Source organism: Montipora foliosa, chromosome 5 (genome assembly GCF_036669935.1).
Source record: "Montipora foliosa isolate CH-2021 chromosome 5, ASM3666993v2, whole genome shotgun sequence".
NCBI classification, from domain to species: Eukaryota; Metazoa; Cnidaria; class Anthozoa; order Scleractinia; family Acroporidae; genus Montipora; species Montipora foliosa.
In genome coordinates this window covers 21,896,035-21,918,255 of record NC_090873.1, presented here as the reverse complement: position 1 = coordinate 21,918,255, position 22,221 = coordinate 21,896,035, and the positions used below count along the sequence as shown (strand labels likewise).

General features: G+C 36.5%; 1 protein-coding gene across 1 annotated transcript in view; it reads left to right on the top strand.

The window, feature by feature from the left end:
* Positions 1–21,950, top strand: part of LOC138002433 (leucine-rich repeat-containing protein 15-like) — a 37,193-nt gene extending 15,243 nt beyond the window's left edge. The window contains exons 5-13 of the mRNA XM_068848473.1: positions 6,306–6,377; positions 7,716–7,787; positions 9,752–9,823; positions 11,789–11,860; positions 13,742–13,813; positions 15,776–15,847; positions 17,809–17,880; positions 19,841–19,912; positions 21,875–21,950. Of these exons, the coding sequence (XP_068704574.1) occupies positions 6,306–6,377; positions 7,716–7,787; positions 9,752–9,823; positions 11,789–11,860; positions 13,742–13,813; positions 15,776–15,847; positions 17,809–17,880; positions 19,841–19,912; positions 21,875–21,950 (652 nt within the window). The remainder of the gene's footprint in view (positions 1–6,305; positions 6,378–7,715; positions 7,788–9,751; positions 9,824–11,788; positions 11,861–13,741; positions 13,814–15,775; positions 15,848–17,808; positions 17,881–19,840; positions 19,913–21,874) is intronic.
* The last annotated feature ends 271 nt before the right edge of the window (positions 21,951–22,221 follow it).

Below are 22,221 nucleotides of genomic sequence, written 5' to 3'. Positions count from 1 at the left end.
TGTGAGCAGCATCATAAGGTGCCGTTGACGTAGACTTCCTTCAGTGGCTTTTTCATGTTCAGAGCGCAGCCTCTCTATTCCATCGGCATCACTGTCTTCTGAAAGTTCTGTATCGCTTTCTGAAGTGGAATGAATCGCCTGAACACTTGTCTGACTGAACTGCGAGAGATAAGAGATACGGATAGGATGTTTTTGAGGTCTTCTTCTGGCATTTCGTGTTCGGTAACAACGGGCTCGGGCGTGGCACTTGGCACTGTCCTCGATGTCGCCAGCGATCATTTGCGACCATACGATACAATCCATGGCATGTTGTCTCAGCCACTTGTTTGCTTCTGGATTCACATGTGACAGGCTTCTGAAGTGGTATTTGTGTAACCTTTTATCCATTGCTTCGTTATGATCCGCTCCGAAATCTAACTCGGTCTGACAGGTTATGTACATGGACGCATTGCAATGAAATCCTTCAGCCTTCTTCCACTTGACGTCGTGGGAAGTGAAGCCCCCTTGGCAGAGAATTCTCCAGTCGTCTATTTCAAGAAGGCCTGAAAATGCTTCATCGAGGAAGATTACCTCTGTGATTACCTCTTTATTCAAGCTCTTCTGCTTTGTTACCCTTGCAATACGGTTGAGCGGGATAATCTGGAACACTGGTGCAAAAAGACTGGTCTTTCCACTGTCTGCCGACCCGATCGCTCATGGTACAGGCTGCTTGTGCTTCTTTGGCGAAATAATGCCAAGAAATCTGCACAGAACTGTTGCACTTTGTCCTCTGAAAGACTGTTCCTCAGAATTTCCTCAAAATATTTGGGTTCGGGGTCTTTTAGTCTGTCAAAGTCCACAAATGCTCTGGGAGTTACGACGCCTTTCTGTTTGAAAAATTCAATAAAAAAGGATTTAACATTTAATTGTCCTTCTTTCTGTCCCTTTTCGAAGTGCTGATAGCCGAGAAGAAAAAGCACACTTCTCGCAATTTAGATATCTTGGAATCACATTCATCCCGTTTATCACATATCCAGTTCCATGCATTGTCGATTTCCTCGTCGTCAACTCGCCAAACGCACTTAAAGGCAACAACTGAACACAATTTTTCTATTCTTGCTACGACTTCGCATTCTGCCTTATCTTTACTAGCTTTACTGTTTAGCTGGGAGCAAGGTCTGCTCATCTTGCCAGATCGTGGAATTGAAATGGATTGTTTTTTTTTAACGATTTCTGCCTTTATATAGGAACCAATTACAAAATAATGAACCAATCAGAGCTAAGGAACACACCAAGGATTTAACGCCTCTTATGCCTGTAATACAAAGGTGTGGAAAGTCAAAGAAGACGCTTGTCAAAATTAGCCAAATGTAAACCAATCAGCCCTGGGAAACGCACCAGGAGACAACGACTTAAGAAAATGACTATGAAATTGCAAAGGAAAAAAAAACGATTGTCAAATTTCCCATCAGATTAACAGTTTGCCGTAGGTGGCCGCAATTTAATCATGCCATACACGCTAAATACGCTATACACTGAAAACAGTCCATCAACATATCTGCAAAGTTAACCAGTTTAGTCGCACACTTGTGACAGTTGGAACATTGAATTAATATCTTGCCATAACACGCAGGGAAACAGGGAAACACGCCGTTACCACTTAACGAAACAAAGTGGATGCAATGCGCCTTCTAACTAACCTTGTACTCACTCATAATCTCGTAATCTCAGATCTCTTGATAACAAGCAATAGATATGACTTTTAATAACTACCTGGAATATTTACCTGGTATAGCGTATTTGACATATTTAAAATGAATTAGTTATTTCACACTACTAACACCTCGCACCTACAAACGACAATTTTTCCTCTGTTGTCAAAGTGTCTGTCGTGTTTAATTTATGTAGCGTGTATGACTACTACTACTACTACTACTACTACTACTACTACTACTACTACTACTACTACTACTACTACTAATAATAATAATTATTATTATTATTATTATTATTATTATTATTAATTATAAAAAATAAGCAAGTGATAATAATGAATAGTAACGAAAAAACAAAAATAATTAGATTCATTCTTAAAAGGCTTTACATGCTAAACCCGGTAAAAATGGCAACATTGGGGAGGAAGTTGTAGTTGGGTGAATAGTGGGGGTAACAGCAGATCTAAAAGCAATTAATCTATTCACTCTGTGCACGTTTAATACGCTAAACACTGAAAACACTCCATCAACATCTGCAAAACTACGCAGTTTAGTCGTACAGGTGTAGCCAATGAAACACTGAACTAATCTCTTCTTGCCATACATGTTAGATACGGTAAAACAGGGAAACACGCCGTTACCACTTAACGAAACAAAGTGGATGCAGTGCGCCTTATAACTAACCTTGTACTCACTCATAATCTCGTAATCTCAGATCTCTTGATAACAAGCAATAGATATGACTTTTAATAGCTACCTGGAATATTTACCTGGTATAGCGTATTTGACGTATTTAAAATGAATTAGTTATTTTACACTACTAACACCTCGCACCTACAAACGACAACTTTTCCTCTGTTGTCAAAGTGTTTGCCGTGTTTAACTTATGTGGCGTGTATGACTACTACTACTACTACTACTACTACTACTACCACTACTACTACTACTACTACTACTACTACTACTACTACTACTACTACTACTACTACTACTACTACTACTACTACTACTACTACTATATAATAATATAATTATTATATTTAATAATTATTAATTAAAAAATAAACAAGTGATAATAATGAATAGTAAAGAAAAAACAAAAATAATTAGATTCATTCTTAAAAGGCTTTACATGCTAAACCCAGTAAAAATGGCAACATTGGGGAGGAAGTTGTAGTTGGGTGAATAGTGGGGGTAACAGCAGATCTAAAAGTAGTTAATCTATTCACTCTGTGCACGTTTAATACGCTAAACACTGGAAACACTCCATCAACATCTGCAAAACTACGCAGTTTAGTCGTACAGGTGTAGCCGATGAAACACTGAACTAATCTCTTCTTGCCATACTTGTTAGATACGGAAAAACCGGTAAACACGCCATTACCAGGCAAAGTATACGCAGTGTGCATAACAAGCCGGAAAGGCATGACTGTCACTACAGTCCATGATCATGTTATCAGTAACTCAGCGGGCTTGTAACAAGAGTATCTTTATCTCTGTTATCAACGTGTTTGGCGTGTTTGACGTATTTTCCGTGAATGACTACTACTTTCTGCTCCTAATAATATTATTCTTCGTTCATTCGTTAGTTCGTTGGTTGGTTCATTCACTTATTCGTTCACTCACTCACTCATTCGTTCTTTCGTTTATTCGTTCATTCGTTCGTTCGTTCGTTCGTTCATTCATTCATTCATTTATTTGTTCTAATCTCCTAACAAATACATCCAAAATTAGTCAGCGTAATAGCAAAGAGGTTGCAAAACTTATGTTGGTAATCATTCTTGACCTGAAACAAGACTGTGTATGCTACACTCCATGATTTTGTTATCAATAACTCAGGCTTGTAACAGGAATAACTTGGTCTTTGTTATCAACGTGTTTTCCGTGTTTAACGTATTTTGTGCGTATGACTACTGCAGCTCCTTTTACTTGTAATTTTATTCTCCTTCCTTTGTTCGTTTGTTTGACCGTTCATTCATTGATTCATTAATTTCTTTATTGATTGATTGATTGATCAATTGATTGATTCATGTATTCATTCCCTCGTTTGTTCGCTCGTTCATTCATTCATTCTAATATCCTTAAAAAATACATGCAAAACTGGGGAGTGTAATAGGAAAGGGGTTGAAAAATTTAAGTTGATGGTTATTCAGTCTTGACCTGAAACAAGACTTTCTTATCAGTTACTCAGGCTTGTGATTTAAGAGTCAAGTGTATAGCGTGTTAGAGGTGCTCAGCGTATTTGGAGCGAATAAAGCTGCCTCTTAAATTCAACCATTAGGGCGCAAACTGCATAGAATGAGCACGATGGAACGATTATTTGTATGAATTTAATGACTCTAACAGATAGTCCTTCGCAAAACTAATTATTGCTGCGTGTAGATTAAAGTCCGTGCTAATTATTCGGTGCTTCAGTTATAGGAACAGATGTGCCTTTTCACAGCTGTTCCTTTTACAAGGAACGCTTTTGATTAAAAACCAACCCGTTTAGCCGTTTAGCTGTTTAAAAACAGAGAGATGCCAGTGGTGGAGTTTCTGTAGCCAAAAACAACCACAGAAACATAGTTGTAAAGAAATTTACACTGTGATTAGGCATGTTTCGGTAATTCAAAACTTGGGAACCAAGAAATCAGGGAAATGATCTATCTATCTATCTATCTATCTATCTATCTATCTATCTATCTATCTATCGTCCAGTTAAATGTGAGGATCACTTCTACATTTCGTTCTACATTCGCGACATTTTAACTCTTAGCAATTTATTTATGCTAATCTGGAGTTTTTATTCACACTTGAAGATGACCTTGGACAGGTCGAAACGTCATGATTTTGTATGGCTTATTTTTATCACAAAATTATAAGTATCACCACACAGAAAAAGAAGATATTAGAGTATCACTTTAACGCTTTGGTTTTGGTTTGATAATGACTTGATAGTGTTTCAGGCCAAGCGGACGGAAGCATCGGTTTATTTAAAGACACATACAAACAAATGAGGCGAGTCACTTTGATATGGTTGATTTCGCAACTTATGCACACAGGAGATTTCGTCTTTCATACGTGTTTGTCTTTTTGGAAATCTCCCTACAAAACCCGGATTGTAAACGTAAATTTTAGAGTTTGTAAACTCGAAATTTCGAGTTTGCAAACGCAATATTTCTACATCGTGGCAATTTCTAATAGTCATGGGACCTTCAAAACTTAGGAAACACGGTTTTTAAGCGGTGCTTACAACTGAGTGGCTTGGGTTCTTTGATTTACATGCACTTTGGAGCCAACCAGAAGCAGTTAAATGTTCAGAATTTTCATTTAACCTACTTTGCCCAGTTAACCGATTTCAGTTTTGCAAGGCAGTTAACATAATTTTCATTTTTACAAGGCGGTAAGAGCAGGAAGTAAACACTGACGACTCATGCTCTAACCGCGAGCTGAAGCCTCCTTGGAATCATCTGCTTTGTTGTGAAATTATTTAAATTGAACTAATTTAGTCTTGGTCTTTCGATCACTTGTTCGATTTTGCCTTTCATGCTTACCCTCTTAGCAGCACACTCTCGTTTCGTTTATGCGTGAGGATATTAACTCGGTCCATTCACTCCTCGACGGCCCGGCTGTAGACATGTGTAGGTATGCAGGTTTGATCGGGGATTCTACGAGCTCTGAAAAGAGCTCCCGATCAATGTTCTGCATTTCTCTAAAAGAAGACACCGGCAGGGGTCCCCGCCTTGAATTGCAGTGTCATTATACGTGCCCCCTTTCGCTGCGGTCCCTTTCTTGACATTTTGACGCGAACCTTTTAGCCAATCCCTCTATCTTCATCCGCCAAATTTACCCTTGGGGAGCTTTTGCCAGACATGTCAAGTTCTCCATAAATTATTTGGTTCTCCTTTTCTGATCTTTTTACCAAACAGGTATCTGTTCAATATCGTTAGAGGAGTAAACCCCCTTTTCATTCGTTGTCTATACACGAAAAATATCCGTTTAGTATAGGACACACTGTTCTGTTTGCTAAAATCGCCATTTTTTAGTCTTCTGGCATCTATCAACTTGCCAGAACAAAAGTTCGGATTGGTTTCACAAAGAACCTTGATCCAGTTGGAGTAACATCCTCTCCATCCTGGCATTAATCTTACTCTTCCGAGTTTTCTATCTTACAAAAGAAAACCCAGCTATTCAACTCGGAAAATGATTGTCCTTTATCATCCTTTATCCTTCAGCAAATATAGGATGTACGCTTTCAAACGGTCGTCTACCATTTTGTCAAGACACACTACAATTAACAGAATTGATGTCACAATGGAAACACGTTTTTCCATTTAATTGTTGCTAATTAAGAATCTTTTGCTATGATATCACGTTCCTGTTAAACAATTTTAATTTGATGTCATATTTACTATGAAACACATGCAGTCCTCTCAACTTCACCAGTCTACGCTAATTGGCTTTCAACACTTTTTCCCTCTCACCACAGTCCAGAAGGGTCCAAATAATGTCTGGTAAGAGTGAGCTCTCCTAACATTTTAATAGGTTTGCCTGGAGTGGTCGTACTTCTCATATTTAAGTTTATTCTGCTGGTAAGCGTATGAAAGCCTTAAGGTTCTGATTTGTCGTTAGGTCCTTGGATGGCAACCAGCTGAACAAACTGCCCGGAGGTGTGTTTGATAAAAATACCCAGCTAAAGGAGCTGTAAGTACTTCTATAATTAATGTAATCAAGAAATGCTGAAAAAAAGGAAACAAATAACTTCAAGTGCACAACATTAATAATTGTTTAAAGCTGTCTTAACTTTGTTGATACATGTTTAACTTAATTAGCGCATGTGATGTTTATCATTGCTTCTTATAGCTTGCAAAGAATGGCAAAAAACTTATGAGAAAACCAACTATGAAGTAATTTGTCTTTCTTTTAAAATATAGTTTTGCTTCTGCTCGTTTTTTAGAGCATGCACGATAGGAGCATTTGGATGGCTCGCTGACTTTGCCTTTATCTTACAATTTGCTGGTTTTGATTCCAAAACCGTTCTTGCTTTTACCAACTAGACCTTTGTTATACTTCCTCTTTCTTAAATACCATTTAACGTGATTTCAAGGTACCGATGATACCGCGAAAGAAATTACTCTCATGATATTTATTCTTTTTTTCATTTTGCCTAATATTTTGGAATCACTGAATCAAAAAAGAACTGAAAAATCCATTTCAATTGAAGGTTTAGTTTCAAATTGGGGTTAATTTTACTATGCCTTTACAGAACATATTACTTAATGTGTGTACAGGCTAGACTTGTTATTTGACGTTTTTTCGTAAATGCAAATGTCAATTCATGAAAGGGTTACTTCCTCCCAAATCAATGCGGGGGCAACATGGGCCCAGGAATACGCCCTTCGTCTATCCTAATCAAAGAAATGTTTATGATATAACAAATACATGAAATTTTTCATGCAAATGGTTAGACTTTCAATTTTTCTCGTAAAAGGACTATAAACCGTAGGCCCCGCCTCACAACCCCTGTTATTGAAACGCTGTGGGACGTTAGAGATTCCACAAACTATTCAAATCGATTAGGGCATAGAGTTCCCAGTGTTGTGGCCTGGCCTTTTCTTCAGCAATGTGGTTGGCTTGGCGTAATCTTCTGAATGGATGTACGCTTTCAAAGAGTCGTCTACCATTTTGTCAAGACACATTAGAAATAACAGAATTAATATCACAATCGAAACACGTTTATTCATTTCGTTATTGCTAATTAAGAATCTTTTGCTATGATATCACGTTCCTGTCAAACAATTTTAATTTGATGCCATATTTAGTATGAAAAACATGCAGTCCTCTCAACCACAACCGTCTACGCTAATTGACTTTCAACACTTTTCCCCTCTCACTACAGTTTAGAAGGGTCCAAATAATGTCTGGAGAGACTGAGCTCTCCTAAGACTTTGATAGGTTTGCCTGGAGTGGTCGTAGTTCTCATAATAAAGTTTATTCTGTTGGCAAGCCTATGAAAGCCTTAATGTTCTGATTTGATTGTAGGTTCCTATATGACAACCAGCTGAACAAACTTCCCGGAGGTGTGTTTGATAGCAATACCCAGCTACAGCTCCTGTAAGTACTTCTATCATTAATATAATCAGGAAATGCTGAAAAAGAAAAAAAATGACTTCAAATGCATAACACATATTTTGAAACGCTTTCTGTGCTTGTACACGCATACGTTCTGTGTCTATAGACACCATAATTAAAAAATCTTTTCGCATAACATTAATAATTATTTAAAAGCTGTGTTAATTTTGTTGATACATGTATATAGTTAACTTAATTAGCGCAAATGATGTTTACAATTGCTTGTTATACCTTGCAAGGAATGGCAATATGAGAATACCAACTATGAAGTAATTTGTCTTTTTTTTTTAAACATAGTTTTGCTTCAGCTCGTTTTTTGGAGCATGCATGATATGAGCATTTCGCGGGCTCGCTGACTTTGCCTTCATTTTACGATTTGCTGGTTTTGATTCCAAAACCGTTCTTGCTTTTGCCAACTCGACCTTTGTTATACTTCCTCTTTCTTAAATACCATTTAACGTGATTTAAAGCTACCGATGATACCGCAAAAGAAATTGCTCTCATGATATTTATTCTTTTTTTCATTTTGCCTAATATTTTGGAATCACTGAAACAAAAAAGAACTGAAAAATCCATTTCAATTGAAGGTTTAGTTTCAAATTGGAGTTAATTTTACTATGCCTTTACAGAACATATTACTTAATGTGTGTACAGGCTAGACTTGTTATTTGACGTTTTTTTCGTAAACGCAAATGTCAATTTATGAAAGGGTTACTTCCTCCCAAATCACTGCGGGGGCAACATGGGCCCAGGAATACGCCCTTCGCCTATCCTAATCAAAGAAATGTTTATGATATAACAAATACATGAAATTTTTCATGCAAATGGTTAGACTCTCAATTTTTCTCGTAAAAGGACTATAAACGGTAAGCCCCGCCTCACAACCCTTAATCCTTGAAACGCTGTGGGACGTTAGAGATTCCACAAACTATTCAAATAGATTAGGGCATAGAGTTCCCAGTGTTGTGGCCTGGCCTTTTCTTCAGCAATGTGGTTGGCTTGGCGTAATCTTCTGCATGGACTACTGATCGATGAGACCACATAATAGAAAACAGACAGTAGTCAAATTGAAGGAGTCCAAGTAATGAAAGTGGTAAACAAACATCTATTTAAAGTAAGGCGTATTTTGGTCTCGGTGAAAGAGATCATCGCATTCATAAAGCAACAAGAGTATTTTGGGAAGAAACCTGAAAATTTTTGTTTCTTCTGTTCTGATTTTTTGCGAAACAGTTATCTGTTCAATATATCGTTAGAAGAGAAAACCCCCTTTTTCATTCGTTGTCTATACACGAAAAATATTCATTTAGTATAGGACACAGTTCTGTTTGCTAAAATCGCCATTTTTGAGTCTTCTCGTTTCTATCAACTTGCCAGAACAAAAGTTCGGATTGATTTCACAAAGAACCATGATCCAGTTGGATCCTGCTGGCATTAATCTTACTCTTCTGATTTTTTGTCTTACAAAAGAAAACCCAGCTATTCAACTCGGAAAATGGTTGCAGGCGATACACCTGTTAGCTCTAAGCCTTTTCTATCTTTTATCCTTGAGCAAATATAGGATGTACGCTTTCAAAGAGTCGTGTACCATTTTGTCAAGACACATTACAAATAACAGAATTAATATCACAATCGAAACTCGTTTATTCATTTCATTATTGCTAATTAAGAATCTTTTGCTATGATATCACGTTCCTGTCAAACAATTTTAATTTGATGCCATATTTAGTATGAAACACATGCAGTCCTCTAAACCTAACCCGTCTACGCTAATTGGCTTTCAACACTTTTCCCCTCTCACCACAGTTTAGAAGGGTCCAAATAATGTCTGGAGAGACTGAGCTCTCCTAAGACTTTGATAGGTTTGCCTGGAGTGGTCGTAGTTCTCATAATAAAGTTTATTCTGTCGGCAAGCGTATGAAAGCCTTAATGTTCTGATTTGTTTGTAGGTACCTATATGACAACCAGCTGAACGAACTGCCCGCAGGTGTGTTTGACAACAATACCCAGCTACAATTCCTGTAAGTACTTGTATCATTAATATAATCAAGAAATGCTGAAAAAAAAAAAGATGACTTCAAATGCATAACACATATTTTGAAACGCTTTCTGTGCTTGCACACGCATGCGTTCTGTGTCTATAGACACCATAATTAAAAAATCTTTTCGCATAACATTAATAATTATTTAAAAGCTGTGTTAATTTTGTTGATACATGTATATAGTTAACTTAATTAGCGCATATGATGTTTACAATTGCTTGTTATACCTTGCAAGGAATGGCAATATGAGAATACCAACTATGAAGTAATTTGTCTTTTTTTTTTTTAACATAGTTTTGCTTCAGCTCGTTTTTTGGAGCATGCATAATATGAGCATTTCGCGGGCTCGCTGACTTTGCCTTCATTTTACGATTTGCTGGTTTTGATTCCAAAACCGTTCTTGCTTTTGCCAACTCGACCTTTGTTATACTTCCTCTTTCTTAAATACCATTTAACGTGATTTAAAGCTACCGATGATACCGCAAAAGAAATTGCTCTCATGATATTTATTCTTTTTTTCATTTTGCCTAATATTTTGGAATCACTGAAACAAAAAAGAACTGAAAAATCCATTTCAATTGAAGGTTTAGTTTCAAATTGGACTTAATTTTACTATGCCTTTACAGAACATATTACTTAATGTGTGTACAGGCTAGACTTGTTATTTGACGTTTTTTTCGTAAACGCAAATGTCAATTCATGAAAGGGTTACTTCCTCCCAAATCACTGCGGGGGCAACATGGGCCCAGGAATACGCCCTTCGCCTATCCTAATCAAAGAAATGTTTATGATATAACAAATACATGAAATTTTTCATGCAAATGGTTAGACTCTCAATTTTTCTCGTAAAAGGACTATAAACGGTAAGCCCCGCCTCACAACCCTTAATCCTTGAAACGCTGTGGGACGTTAGAGATTCCACAAACTATTCAAATAGATTTGGGCATAGAGTTCCCAGTGTTGTGGCCTGGCCTTTTCTTCAGCAATGTGGTTGGCTTGGCGTAATCTTCTGCATGGACTACTGATCGATGAGACCACATAATAGAAAACAGACAGTAGTCAAATTGAAGGAGTCCAAGTAATGAAAGTGGTAAACAAACATCTATTTAAACTACGGCGTATTTTGGTCTCGGTGAAAGAGATCATCGCATTCATAAAGCAACATGAGAATTTTGGGAAGAAACCTGAAAATTTTTGGTTCTTCTGTTCTGATCTTTTTGCGAAACAGTTATCTGTTCAATATATCGTTAGAAGAGAAAACCCCCTTTTTCATTCGTTGTCTATACACGAAAAATATTCATTTAGTATGAGACACAGTTCTGTTTGCTAAAATCGCCATTTTTGAGTCTTCTCGTTTCTATCAACTTGCCAGAACAAAAGTTCGGATTGATTTCACAAAGAACCATGATCCAGTTGGATCCTGCTGGCATTAATCTTACTCTTCTGATTTTTTGTCTTACAAAAGAAAACCCAGCTATTCAACTCGGAAAATGGTTGCAGGCGATACATCTGTTAGCTCTGAACCTTTTCTATCTTTTATCCTTGAGCAACTATAAGATATACCCTTTCAAAGAGTCGTGTACGTTTTTGTCAAGACACACTACAATTAACAGAATTAATGTCACAATCGAAACAAGTTTATTCATTTAATTGTTGCTAATTAAGAATCTTTTGCTATGATATCACGTTCCTGTCAAACAATTTTAATTTGATGTCATATTTACTATGAAACACATGCAGTCCTCTCAAATTCACCAGTCTACGCTAGTTGGCTTTCAACACTTTTTCCCTCTCACCACAGTCCAGAAGGGTCGAAATAATGTCTGGAGAGACTGAGCTCTCCTAACACTTTAATAGGTTTGCCTGGAGTGGTCGTACTTCTCATATTTAAGTTTATTCTGCTGGTAAGCGTATGAAAGCGTTAAGGTTCTAATTTGTTTGTAGGTCCTTGAAGGGCAACCAGCTGAACAAACTGCCCGGAGGTGTGTTTGATAAAAATACCCAGCTAAAGGAGCTGTAAGTACTTCTATAATTAATGTAATCAAGAAATGCTGAAAAAAAAGGAAACAAATGACTTCACGTGCACAACATTAAAAATTGTTTAAAGCTGTCTTAACTTTGTTGATACATGTTTAACTTAATTAGCGCATGTGATGTTTATCATTGCTTCTTATACCTTGCAAAGAATGGCAAAAAACTTATGAGAATACTAGCTATGAAGTAATTTGTCTTTTTTCTTAAAATATAGTTTTGCTTCAGCTCGTTTTTTAGAACATGCATGATATGAGCATTTGGCGGGCTCGCTGATTTTGCCTTTATTTTACGATTTGCTGGTTTTGATTCCAAAACCGTTCTTGCTTTTGCCAACTCGACCTTTGTTATACTTCCTCTTTCTTAAATACCATTTAACGTGATTTAAAGCTACCGATGATACCGCAAAAGAAATTGCTCTCATGATATTTATTCTTTTTTTCATTTTGCCTAATATTTTGGAATCACTGAAACAAAAAAGAACTGAAAAATCCATTTCAATTGAAGGTTTAGTTTCAAATTGGAGTTAATTTTACTATGCCTTTACAGAACATATTACTTAATGTGTGTACAGGCTAGACTTGTTATTTGACGTTTTTTTCGTAAACGCAAATGTCAATTCATGAAAGGGTTACTTCCTCCCAAATCACTGCGGGGGCAACATGGGCCCAGGAATACGCCCTTCGCCTATCCTAATCAAAGAAATGTTTATGATATAACAAATACATGAAATTTTTCATGCAAATGGTTAGACTCTCAATTTTTCTCGTAAAAGGACTATAAACGGTAAGCCCCGCCTCACAACCCTTAATCCTTGAAACGCTGTGGGACGTTAGAGATTCCACAAACTATTCAAATAGATTTGGGCATAGAGTTCCCAGTGTTGTGGCCTGGCCTTTTCTTCAGCAATGTGGTTGGCTTGGCGTAATCTTCTGCATGGACTACTGATCGATGAGACCACATAATAGAAAACAGACAGTAGTCAAATTGAAGGAGTCCAAGTAATGAAAGTGGTAAACAAACATCTATATAAAGTAAGGCGTATTTTGGTCTCGGTGAAAGAGATCATCGCATTCATAGAGCAACAAGAGTATTTTGGGAAGAAACCTGAAAATTTTTGTTTCTTCTGTTCTGATTTTTTGCGAAACAGTTATCTGTTCAATATATCGTTAGAAGAGAAAACCCCCTTTTTCATTCGTTGTCTATACACGAAAAATATTCATTTAGTATAGGACACAGTTCTGTTTGCTAAAATCGCCATTTTTGAGTCTTTTCGTTTCTATCAACTTGCCAGAACAAAAGTTCGGATTGATTTCACAAAGAACCATGATCCAGTTGGATCCTGCTGGCATTAATCTTACTCTTCTGATTTTTTGTCTTACAAAAGAAAACCCAGCTATTCAACTCGGAAAATGGTTGCAGGCGATACACCTGTTAGCTCTAAGCCTTTTCTATCTTTTATCCTTGAGCAAATATAGGATGTACGCTTTCAAAGAGTCGTGTACCATTTTGTCAAGACACATTACAAATAACAGAATTAATATCACAATCGAAACTCGTTTATTCATTTCATTATTGCTAATTAAGAATCTTTTGCTATGATATCACGTTCCTGTCAAACAATTTTAATTTGATGCCATATTTAGTATGAAACACATGCAGTCCTCTAAACCTAACCCGTCTACGCTAATTGGCTTTCAACACTTTTCCCCTCTCACCACAGTTTAGAAGGGTCCAAATAATGTCTGGAGAGACTGAGCTCTCCTAAGACTTTGATAGGTTTGCCTGGAGTGGTCGTAGTTCTCATAATAAAGTTTATTCTGTCGGCAAGCGTATGAAAGCCTTAATGTTCTGATTTGTTTGTAGGTACCTATATGACAACCAGCTGAACGAACTGCCCGCAGGTGTGTTTGACAACAATACCCAGCTACAATTCCTGTAAGTACTTGTATCATTAATATAATCAAGAAATGCTGAAAAAAAAAAAGATGACTTCAAATGCATAACACATATTTTGAAACGCTTTCTGTGCTTGCACACGCATGCGTTCTGTGTCTATAGACACCATAATTAAAAAATCTTTTCGCATAACATTAATAATTATTTAAAAGCTGTGTTAATTTTGTTGATACATGTATATAGTTAACTTAATTAGCGCATATGATGTTTACAATTGCTTGTTATACCTTGCAAGGAATGGCAATATGAGAATACCAACTATGAAGTAATTTGTCTTTTTTTTTTAAACATAGTTTTGCTTCAGCTCGTTTTTTGGAGCATGCATGATATGAGCATTTCGCGGGCTCGCTGACTTTGCCTTCATTTTACGATTTGCTGGTTTTGATTCCAAAACCGTTCTTGCTTTTGCCAACTCGACCTTTGTTATACTTCCTCTTTCTTAAATACCATTTAACGTGATTTAAAGCTACCGATGATACCGCAAAAGAAATTGCTCTCATGATATTTATTCTTTTTTTCATTTTGCCTAATATTTTGGAATCACTGAAACAAAAAAGAACTGAAAAATCCATTTCAATTGAAGGTTTAGTTTCAAATTGGAGTTAATTTTACTATGCCTTTACAGAACATATTACTTAATGTGTGTACAGGCTAGACTTGTTATTTGACGTTTTTTTCGTAAACGCAAATGTCAATTCATGAAAGGGTTACTTCCTCCCAAATCACTGCCAGGGCAACATGGGCCCAGGAATACGCCCTTCGCCTATCCTAATCAAAGAAATGTTTATGATATAACAAATACATGAAATTTTTCATGCAAATGGTTAGACTCTCAATTTTTCTCGTAAAAGGACTATAAACGGTAAGCCCCGCCTCACAACCCTTAATCCTTGAAACGCTGTGGGACGTTAGAGATTCCACAAACTATTCAAATAGATTTGGGCATAGAGTTCCCAGTGTTGTGGCCTGGCCTTTTCTTCAGCAATGTGGTTGGCTTGGCGTAATCTTCTGCATGGACTACTGATCGATGAGACCACATAATAGAAAACAGACAGTAGTCAAATTGAAGGAGTCCAAGTAATGAAAGTGGTAAACAAACATCTATTTAAAGTAAGGCGTATTTTGGTCTCGGTGAAAGAGATCATCGCATTCATAAAGAAACAAGAGTATTTTAGGAAGAAACCTGAAAATTTTTGTTTCTTCTGTTCTGATTTTTTGCGAAACAGTTATCTGTTCAATATATCGTTAGAAGAGAAAACCCCCTTTTTCATTCGTTGTCTATACACGAAAAATATTCATTTAGTATAGGACACAGTTCTGTTTGCTAAAATCGCCATTTTTGAGTCTTCTCGTTTCTATCAACTTGCCAGAACAAAAGTTCGGATTGATTTCACAAAGAACCATGATCCAGTTGGATCCTGCTGGCATTAATCTTACTCTTCTGATTTTTTGTCTTACAAAAGAAAACCCAGCTATTCAACTCGGAAAATGGTTGCAGGCGATAAACCTGTTAGCTCTAAGCCTTTTCTATCTTTTATCCTTGAGCAAATATAGGATGTACGCTTTCAAAGAGTCGTGTACCATTTTGTCAAGACACATTACAAATAACAGAATTAATATCACAATCGAAACTCGTTTATTCATTTCATTATTGCTAATTAAGAATTTTTGCTATGATATCACGTTCCTGTCAAACAATTTTAATTTGATGCCATATTTAGTATGAAACACATGCAGTCCTCTAAACCTAACCCGTCTACGCTAATTGGCTTTCAACACTTTTCCCCTCTCACCACAGTTTAGAAGGGTCCAAATAATGTCTGGAGAGACTGAGCTCTCCTAAGACTTTGATAGGTTTGCCTGGAGTGGTCGTAGTTCTCATAATAAAGTTTATTCTGTCGGCAAGCGTATGAAAGCCTTAATGTTCTGATTTGTTTGTAGGTACCTATATGACAACCAGCTGAACGAACTGCCCGCAGGTGTGTTTGACAACAATACCCAGCTACAATTCCTGTAAGTACTTGTATCATTAATATAATCAAGAAATGCTGAAAAAAAAAAAGATGACTTCAAATGCATAACACATATTTTGAAACGCTTTCTGTGCTTGCACACGCATGCGTTCTGTGTCTATAGACACCAAATTAAAAAATCTTTTCGCATAACATTAATAATTATTTAAAAGCTGTGTTAATTTTGTTGATACATGTATATAGTTAACTTAATTAGCGCATATGATGTTTACAATTGCTTGTTATACCTTGCAAGGAATGGCAATATGAGAATACCAACTATGAAGTAATTTGTCTTTTTTTTTTAAACATAGTTTTGCTTCAGCTCGTTTTTTGGAGCATGCATGATATGAGCATTTCGCGGGCTCGCTGACTTTGCCTTCATTTTACGATTTGCTGGTTTTGATTCCAAAACCGTTCTTGCTTTTGCCAACTCGACCTTTGTTATACTTCCTCTTTCTTAAATACCATTTAACGTGATTTAAAGCTACCGATGATACCGCAAAAGAAATTGCTCTCATGATATTTATTCTTTTTTTCATTTTGCCTAATATTTTGGAATCACTGAAACAAAAAAGAACTGAAAAATCCATTTCAATTGAAGGTTTAGTTTCAAATTGGACTTAATTTTACTATGCCTTTACAGAACTTATTCCTTAATGTGTGTACAGGCTAGACTTGTTATTTGACGTTTTTTTCGTAAACGCAAATGTCAATTCATGAAAGGGTTATTTCCTCCCAAATCACTGCGAGGGCAACATGGGCCCAGGAATACGCCCTTCGCCTATCCTAATCAAAGAAATGTTTATGATATAACAAATACATGAAATTTTTCATGCAAATGGTTAGACTCTCAATTTTTCTTGTAAAAGGACTATAAACGGTAAGCCCCGCCTCACAACCCTTAATCCTTGAAACGCTGTGGGACGTTAGAGATTCCACAAACTATTCAAATAGATTTGGGCATAGAGTTCCCAGTGTTGTGGCCTGGCCTTTTCTTCAGCAATGTGGTTGGCTTGGCGTAATCTTCTGCATGGACTACTGATCGATGAGACCACATAATAGAAAACAGACAGTAGTCAAATTGAAGGAGTCCAAGTAATGAAAGTGGTAAACAAACATCTATTTAAAGTAAGGCGTATTTTGGTCTCGGTGAAAGAGATCATCGCATTCATAAAGAAACAAGAGTATTTTAGGAAGAAACCTGAAAATTTTTGTTTCTTCTGTTCTGATTTTTTGCGAAACAGTTATCTGTTCAATATATCGTTAGAAGAGAAAACCCCCTTTTTCATTCGTTGTCTATACACGAAAAATATTCATTTAGTATAGGACACAGTTCTGTTTGCTAAAATCGCCATTTTTGAGTCTTCTCGTTTCTATCAACTTGCCAGAACAAAAGTTCGGATTGATTTCACAAAGAACCATGATCCAGTTGGATCCTGCTGGCATTAATCTTACTCTTCTGATTTTTTGTCTTACAAAAGAAAACCCAGCTATTCAACTCGGAAAATGGTTGCAGGCGATAAACCTGTTAGCTCTAAGCCTTTTCTATCTTTTATCCTTGAGCAAATATAGGATGTACGCTTTCAAAGAGTCGTGTACCATTTTGTCAAGACACATTACAAATAACAGAATTAATATCACAATCGAAACTCGTTTATTCATTTCATTATTGCTAATTAAGAATTTTTGCTATGATATCACGTTCCTGTCAAACAATTTTAATTTGATGCCATATTTAGTATGAAACACATGCAGTCCTCTAAACCTAACCCGTCTACGCTAATTGGCTTTCAACACTTTTCCCCTCTCACCACAGTTTAGAAGGGTCCAAATAATGTCTGGAGAGACTGAGCTCTCCTAAGACTTTGATAGGTTTGCCTGGAGTGGTCGTAGTTCTCATAATAAAGTTTATTCTGTCGGCAAGCGTATGAAAGCCTTAATGTTCTGATTTGTTTGTAGGTACCTATATGACAACCAGCTGAACGAACTGCCCGCAGGTGTGTTTGACAACAATACCCAGCTACAATTCCTGTAAGTACTTGTATCATTAATATAATCAAGAAATGCTGAAAAAAAAAAGATGACTTCAAATGCATAACACATATTTTGAAACGCTTTCTGTGCTTGCACACGCATGCGTTCTGTGTCTATAGACACCAAATTAAAAAATCTTTTCGCATAACATTAATAATTATTTAAAAGCTGTGTTAATTTTGTTGATACATGTATATAGTTAACTTAATTAGCGCATATGATGTTTACAATTGCTTGTTATACCTTGCAAGGAATGGCAATATGAGAATACCAACTATGAAGTAATTTGTCTTTTTTTTTAAACATAGTTTTGCTTCAGCTCGTTTTTTGGAGCATGCATGATATGAGCATTTCGCGGGCTCGCTGACTTTGCCTTCATTTTACGATTTGCTGGTTTTGATTCCAAAACCGTTCTTGCTTTTGCCAACTCGACCTTTGTTATACTTCCTCTTTCTTAAATACCATTTAACGTGATTTAAAGCTACCGATGATACCGCAAAAGAAATTGCTCTCATGATATTTATTCTTTTTTTCATTTTGCCTAATATTTTGGAATCACTGAAACAAAAAAGAACTGAAAAATCCATTTCAATTGAAGGTTTAGTTTCAAATTGGACTTAATTTTACTATGCCTTTACAGAACTTATTCCTTAATGTGTGTACAGGCTAGACTTGTTATTTGACGTTTTTTTCGTAAACGCAAATGTCAATTCATGAAAGGGTTATTTCCTCCCAAATCACTGCGAGGGCAACATGGGCCCAGGAATACGCCCTTCGCCTATCCTAATCAAAGAAATGTTTATGATATAACAAATACATGAAATTTTTCATGCAAATGGTTAGACTCTCAATTTTTCTTGTAAAAGGACTATAAACGGTAAGCCCCGCCTCACAACCCTTAATCCTTGAAACGCTGTGGGACGTTAGAGATTCCACAAACTATTCAAATAGATTTGGGCATAGAGTTCCCAGTGTTGTGGCCTGGCCTTTTCTTCAGCAATGTGGTTGGCTTGGCGTAATCTTCTGCATGGACTACTGATCGATGAGACCACATAATAGAAAACAGACAGTAGTCAAATTGAAGGAGTCCAAGTAATGAAAGTGGTAAACAAACATCTATTTAAAGTAAGGCGTATTTTGGTCTCGGTGAAAGAGATCATCGCATTCATAAAGAAACAAGAGTATTTTAGGAAGAAACCTGAAAATTTTTGTTTCTTCTGTTCTGATTTTTTGCGAAACAGTTATCTGTTCAATATATCGTTAGAAGAGAAAACCCCCTTTTTCATTCGTTGTCTATACACGAAAAATATTCATTTAGTATAGGACACAGTTCTGTTTGCTAAAATCGCCATTTTTGAGTCTTCTCGTTTCTATCAACTTGCCAGAACAAAAGTTCGGATTGATTTCACAAAGAACCATGATCCAGTTGGATCCTGCTGGCATTAATCTTACTCTTCTGATTTTTTGTCTTACAAAAGAAAACCCAGCTATTCAACTCGGAAAATGGTTGCAGGCGATAAACCTGTTAGCTCTAAGCCTTTTCTATCTTTTATCCTTGAGCAAATATAGGATGTACGCTTTCAAAGAGTCGTGTACCATTTTGTCAAGACACATTACAAATAACAGAATTAATATCACAATCGAAACTCGTTTATTCATTTCATTATTGCTAATTAAGAATTTTTTGCTATGATATCACGTTCCTGTCAAACAATTTTAATTTGATGCCATATTTAGTATGAAACACATGCAGTCCTCTAAACCTAACCCGTCTACGCTAATTGGCTTTCAACACTTTTCCCCTCTCACCACAGTTTAGAAGGGTCCAAATAATGTCTGGAGAGACTGAGCTCTCCTAAGACTTTGATAGGTTTGCCTGGAGTGGTCGTAGTTCTCATAATAAAGTTTATTCTGTCGGCAAGCGTATGAAAGCCTTAATGTTCTGATTTGTTTGTAGGTACCTATATGACAACCAGCTGAACGAACTGCCCGCAGGTGTGTTTGACAACAATACCCAGCTACAATTCCTGTAAGTACTTGTATCATTAATATAATCAAGAAATGCTGAAAAAAAAAAAGATGACTTCAAATGCATAACACATATTTTGAAACGCTTTCTGTGCTTGCACACGCATGCGTTCTGTGTCTATAGACACCAAATTAAAAAATCTTTTCGCATAACATTAATAATTATTTAAAAGCTGTGTTAATTTTGTTGATACATGTATATAGTTAACTTAATTAGCGCATATGATGTTTACAATTGCTTGTTATACCTTGCAAGGAATGGCAATATGAGAATACCAACTATGAAGTAATTTGTCTTTTTTTTTTAAACATAGTTTTGCTTCAGCTCGTTTTTTGGAGCATGCATGATATGAGCATTTCGCGGGCTCGCTGACTTTGCCTTCATTTTACGATTTGCTGGTTTTGATTCCAAAACCGTTCTTGCTTTTGCCAACTCGACCTTTGTTATACTTCCTCTTTCTTAAATACCATTTAACGTGATTTAAAGCTACCGATGATACCGCAAAAGAAATTGCTCTCATGATATTTATTCTTTTTTTCATTTTGCCTAATATTTTGGAATCACTGAAACAAAAAAGAACTGAAAAATCCATTTCAATTGAAGGTTTAGTTTCAAATTGGACTTAATTTTACTATGCCTTTACAGAACTTATTCCTTAATGTGTGTACAGGCTAGACTTGTTATTTGACGTTTTTTTCGTAAACGCAAATGTCAATTCATGAAAGGGTTATTTCCTCCCAAATCACTGCGAGGGCAACATGGGCCCAGGAATACGCCCTTCGCCTATCCTAATCAAAGAAATGTTTATGATATAACAAATACATGAAATTTTTCATGCAAATGGTTAGACTCTCAATTTTTCTTGTAAAAGGACTATAAACGGTAAGCCCCGCCTCACAACCCTTAATCCTTGAAACGCTGTGGGACGTTAGAGATTCCACAAACTATTCAAATAGATTTGGGCATAGAGTTCCCAGTGTTGTGGCCTGGCCTTTTCTTCAGCAATGTGGTTGGCTTGGCGTAATCTTCTGCATGGACTACTGATCGATGAGACCACATAATAGAAAACAGACAGTAGTCAAATTGAAGGAGTCCAAGTAATGAAAGTGGTAAACAAACATCTATTTAAAGTAAGGCGTATTTTGGTCTCGGTGAAAGAGATCATCGCATTCATAAAGAAACAAGAGTATTTTAGGAAGAAACCTGAAAATTTTTGTTTCTTCTGTTCTGATTTTTTGCGAAACAGTTATCTGTTCAATATATCGTTAGAAGAGAAAACCCCCTTTTTCATTCGTTGTCTATACACGAAAAATATTCATTTAGTATAGGACACAGTTCTGTTTGCTAAAATCGCCATTTTTGAGTCTTCTCGTTTCTATCAACTTGCCAGAACAAAAGTTCGGATTGATTTCACAAAGAACCATGATCCAGTTGGATCCTGCTGGCATTAATCTTACTCTTCTGATTTTTTGTCTTACAAAAGAAAACCCAGCTATTCAACTCGGAAAATGGTTGCAGGCGATACACCTGTTAGCTCTAAGCCTTTTCTATCTTTTATCCTTGAGCAAATATAGGATGTACGCTTTCAAAGAGTCGTGTACCATTTTGTCAAGACACATTACAAATAACAGAATTAATATCACAATCGAAACTCGTTTATTCATTTCATTATTGCTAATTAAGAATCTTTTGCTATGATATCACGTTCCTGTCAAACAATTTTAATTTGATGCCATATTTAGTATGAAACACATGCAGTCCTCTAAACCTAACCCGTCTACGCTAATTGGCTTTCAACACTTTTCCCCTCTCACCACAGTTTAGAAGGGTCCAAATAATGTCTGGAGAGACTGAGCTCTCCTAAGACTTTGATAGGTTTGCCTGGAGTGGTCGTAGTTCTCATAATAAAGTTTATTCTGTCGGCAAGCGTATGAAAGCCTTAATGTTCTGATTTGTTTGTAGGTACCTATATGACAACCAGTTGAACGAACTGCCCGCAGGTGTGTTTGACAACAATACCCAGCTACAATTCCTGTAAGTACTTGTATCATTAATATAATCAAGAAATGCTGAAAAAAAAAAAAGATGACTTCAAATGCATAACACATATTTTGAAACGCTTTCTGTGCTTGCACACGCATGCATCTATTTATGTCGACATTTTTCCCCTGCCTTGATATAAAATATTGCTAATTAGAGCAAGCCGTGCACTTTGCAAGTGGTCGCACTAAGTTTGCTGAGACATGGAAACCTCAAAAAAGACAACTACAAACATGTTGGCGTTATTCGGCCACCAACGTGGCTATTTA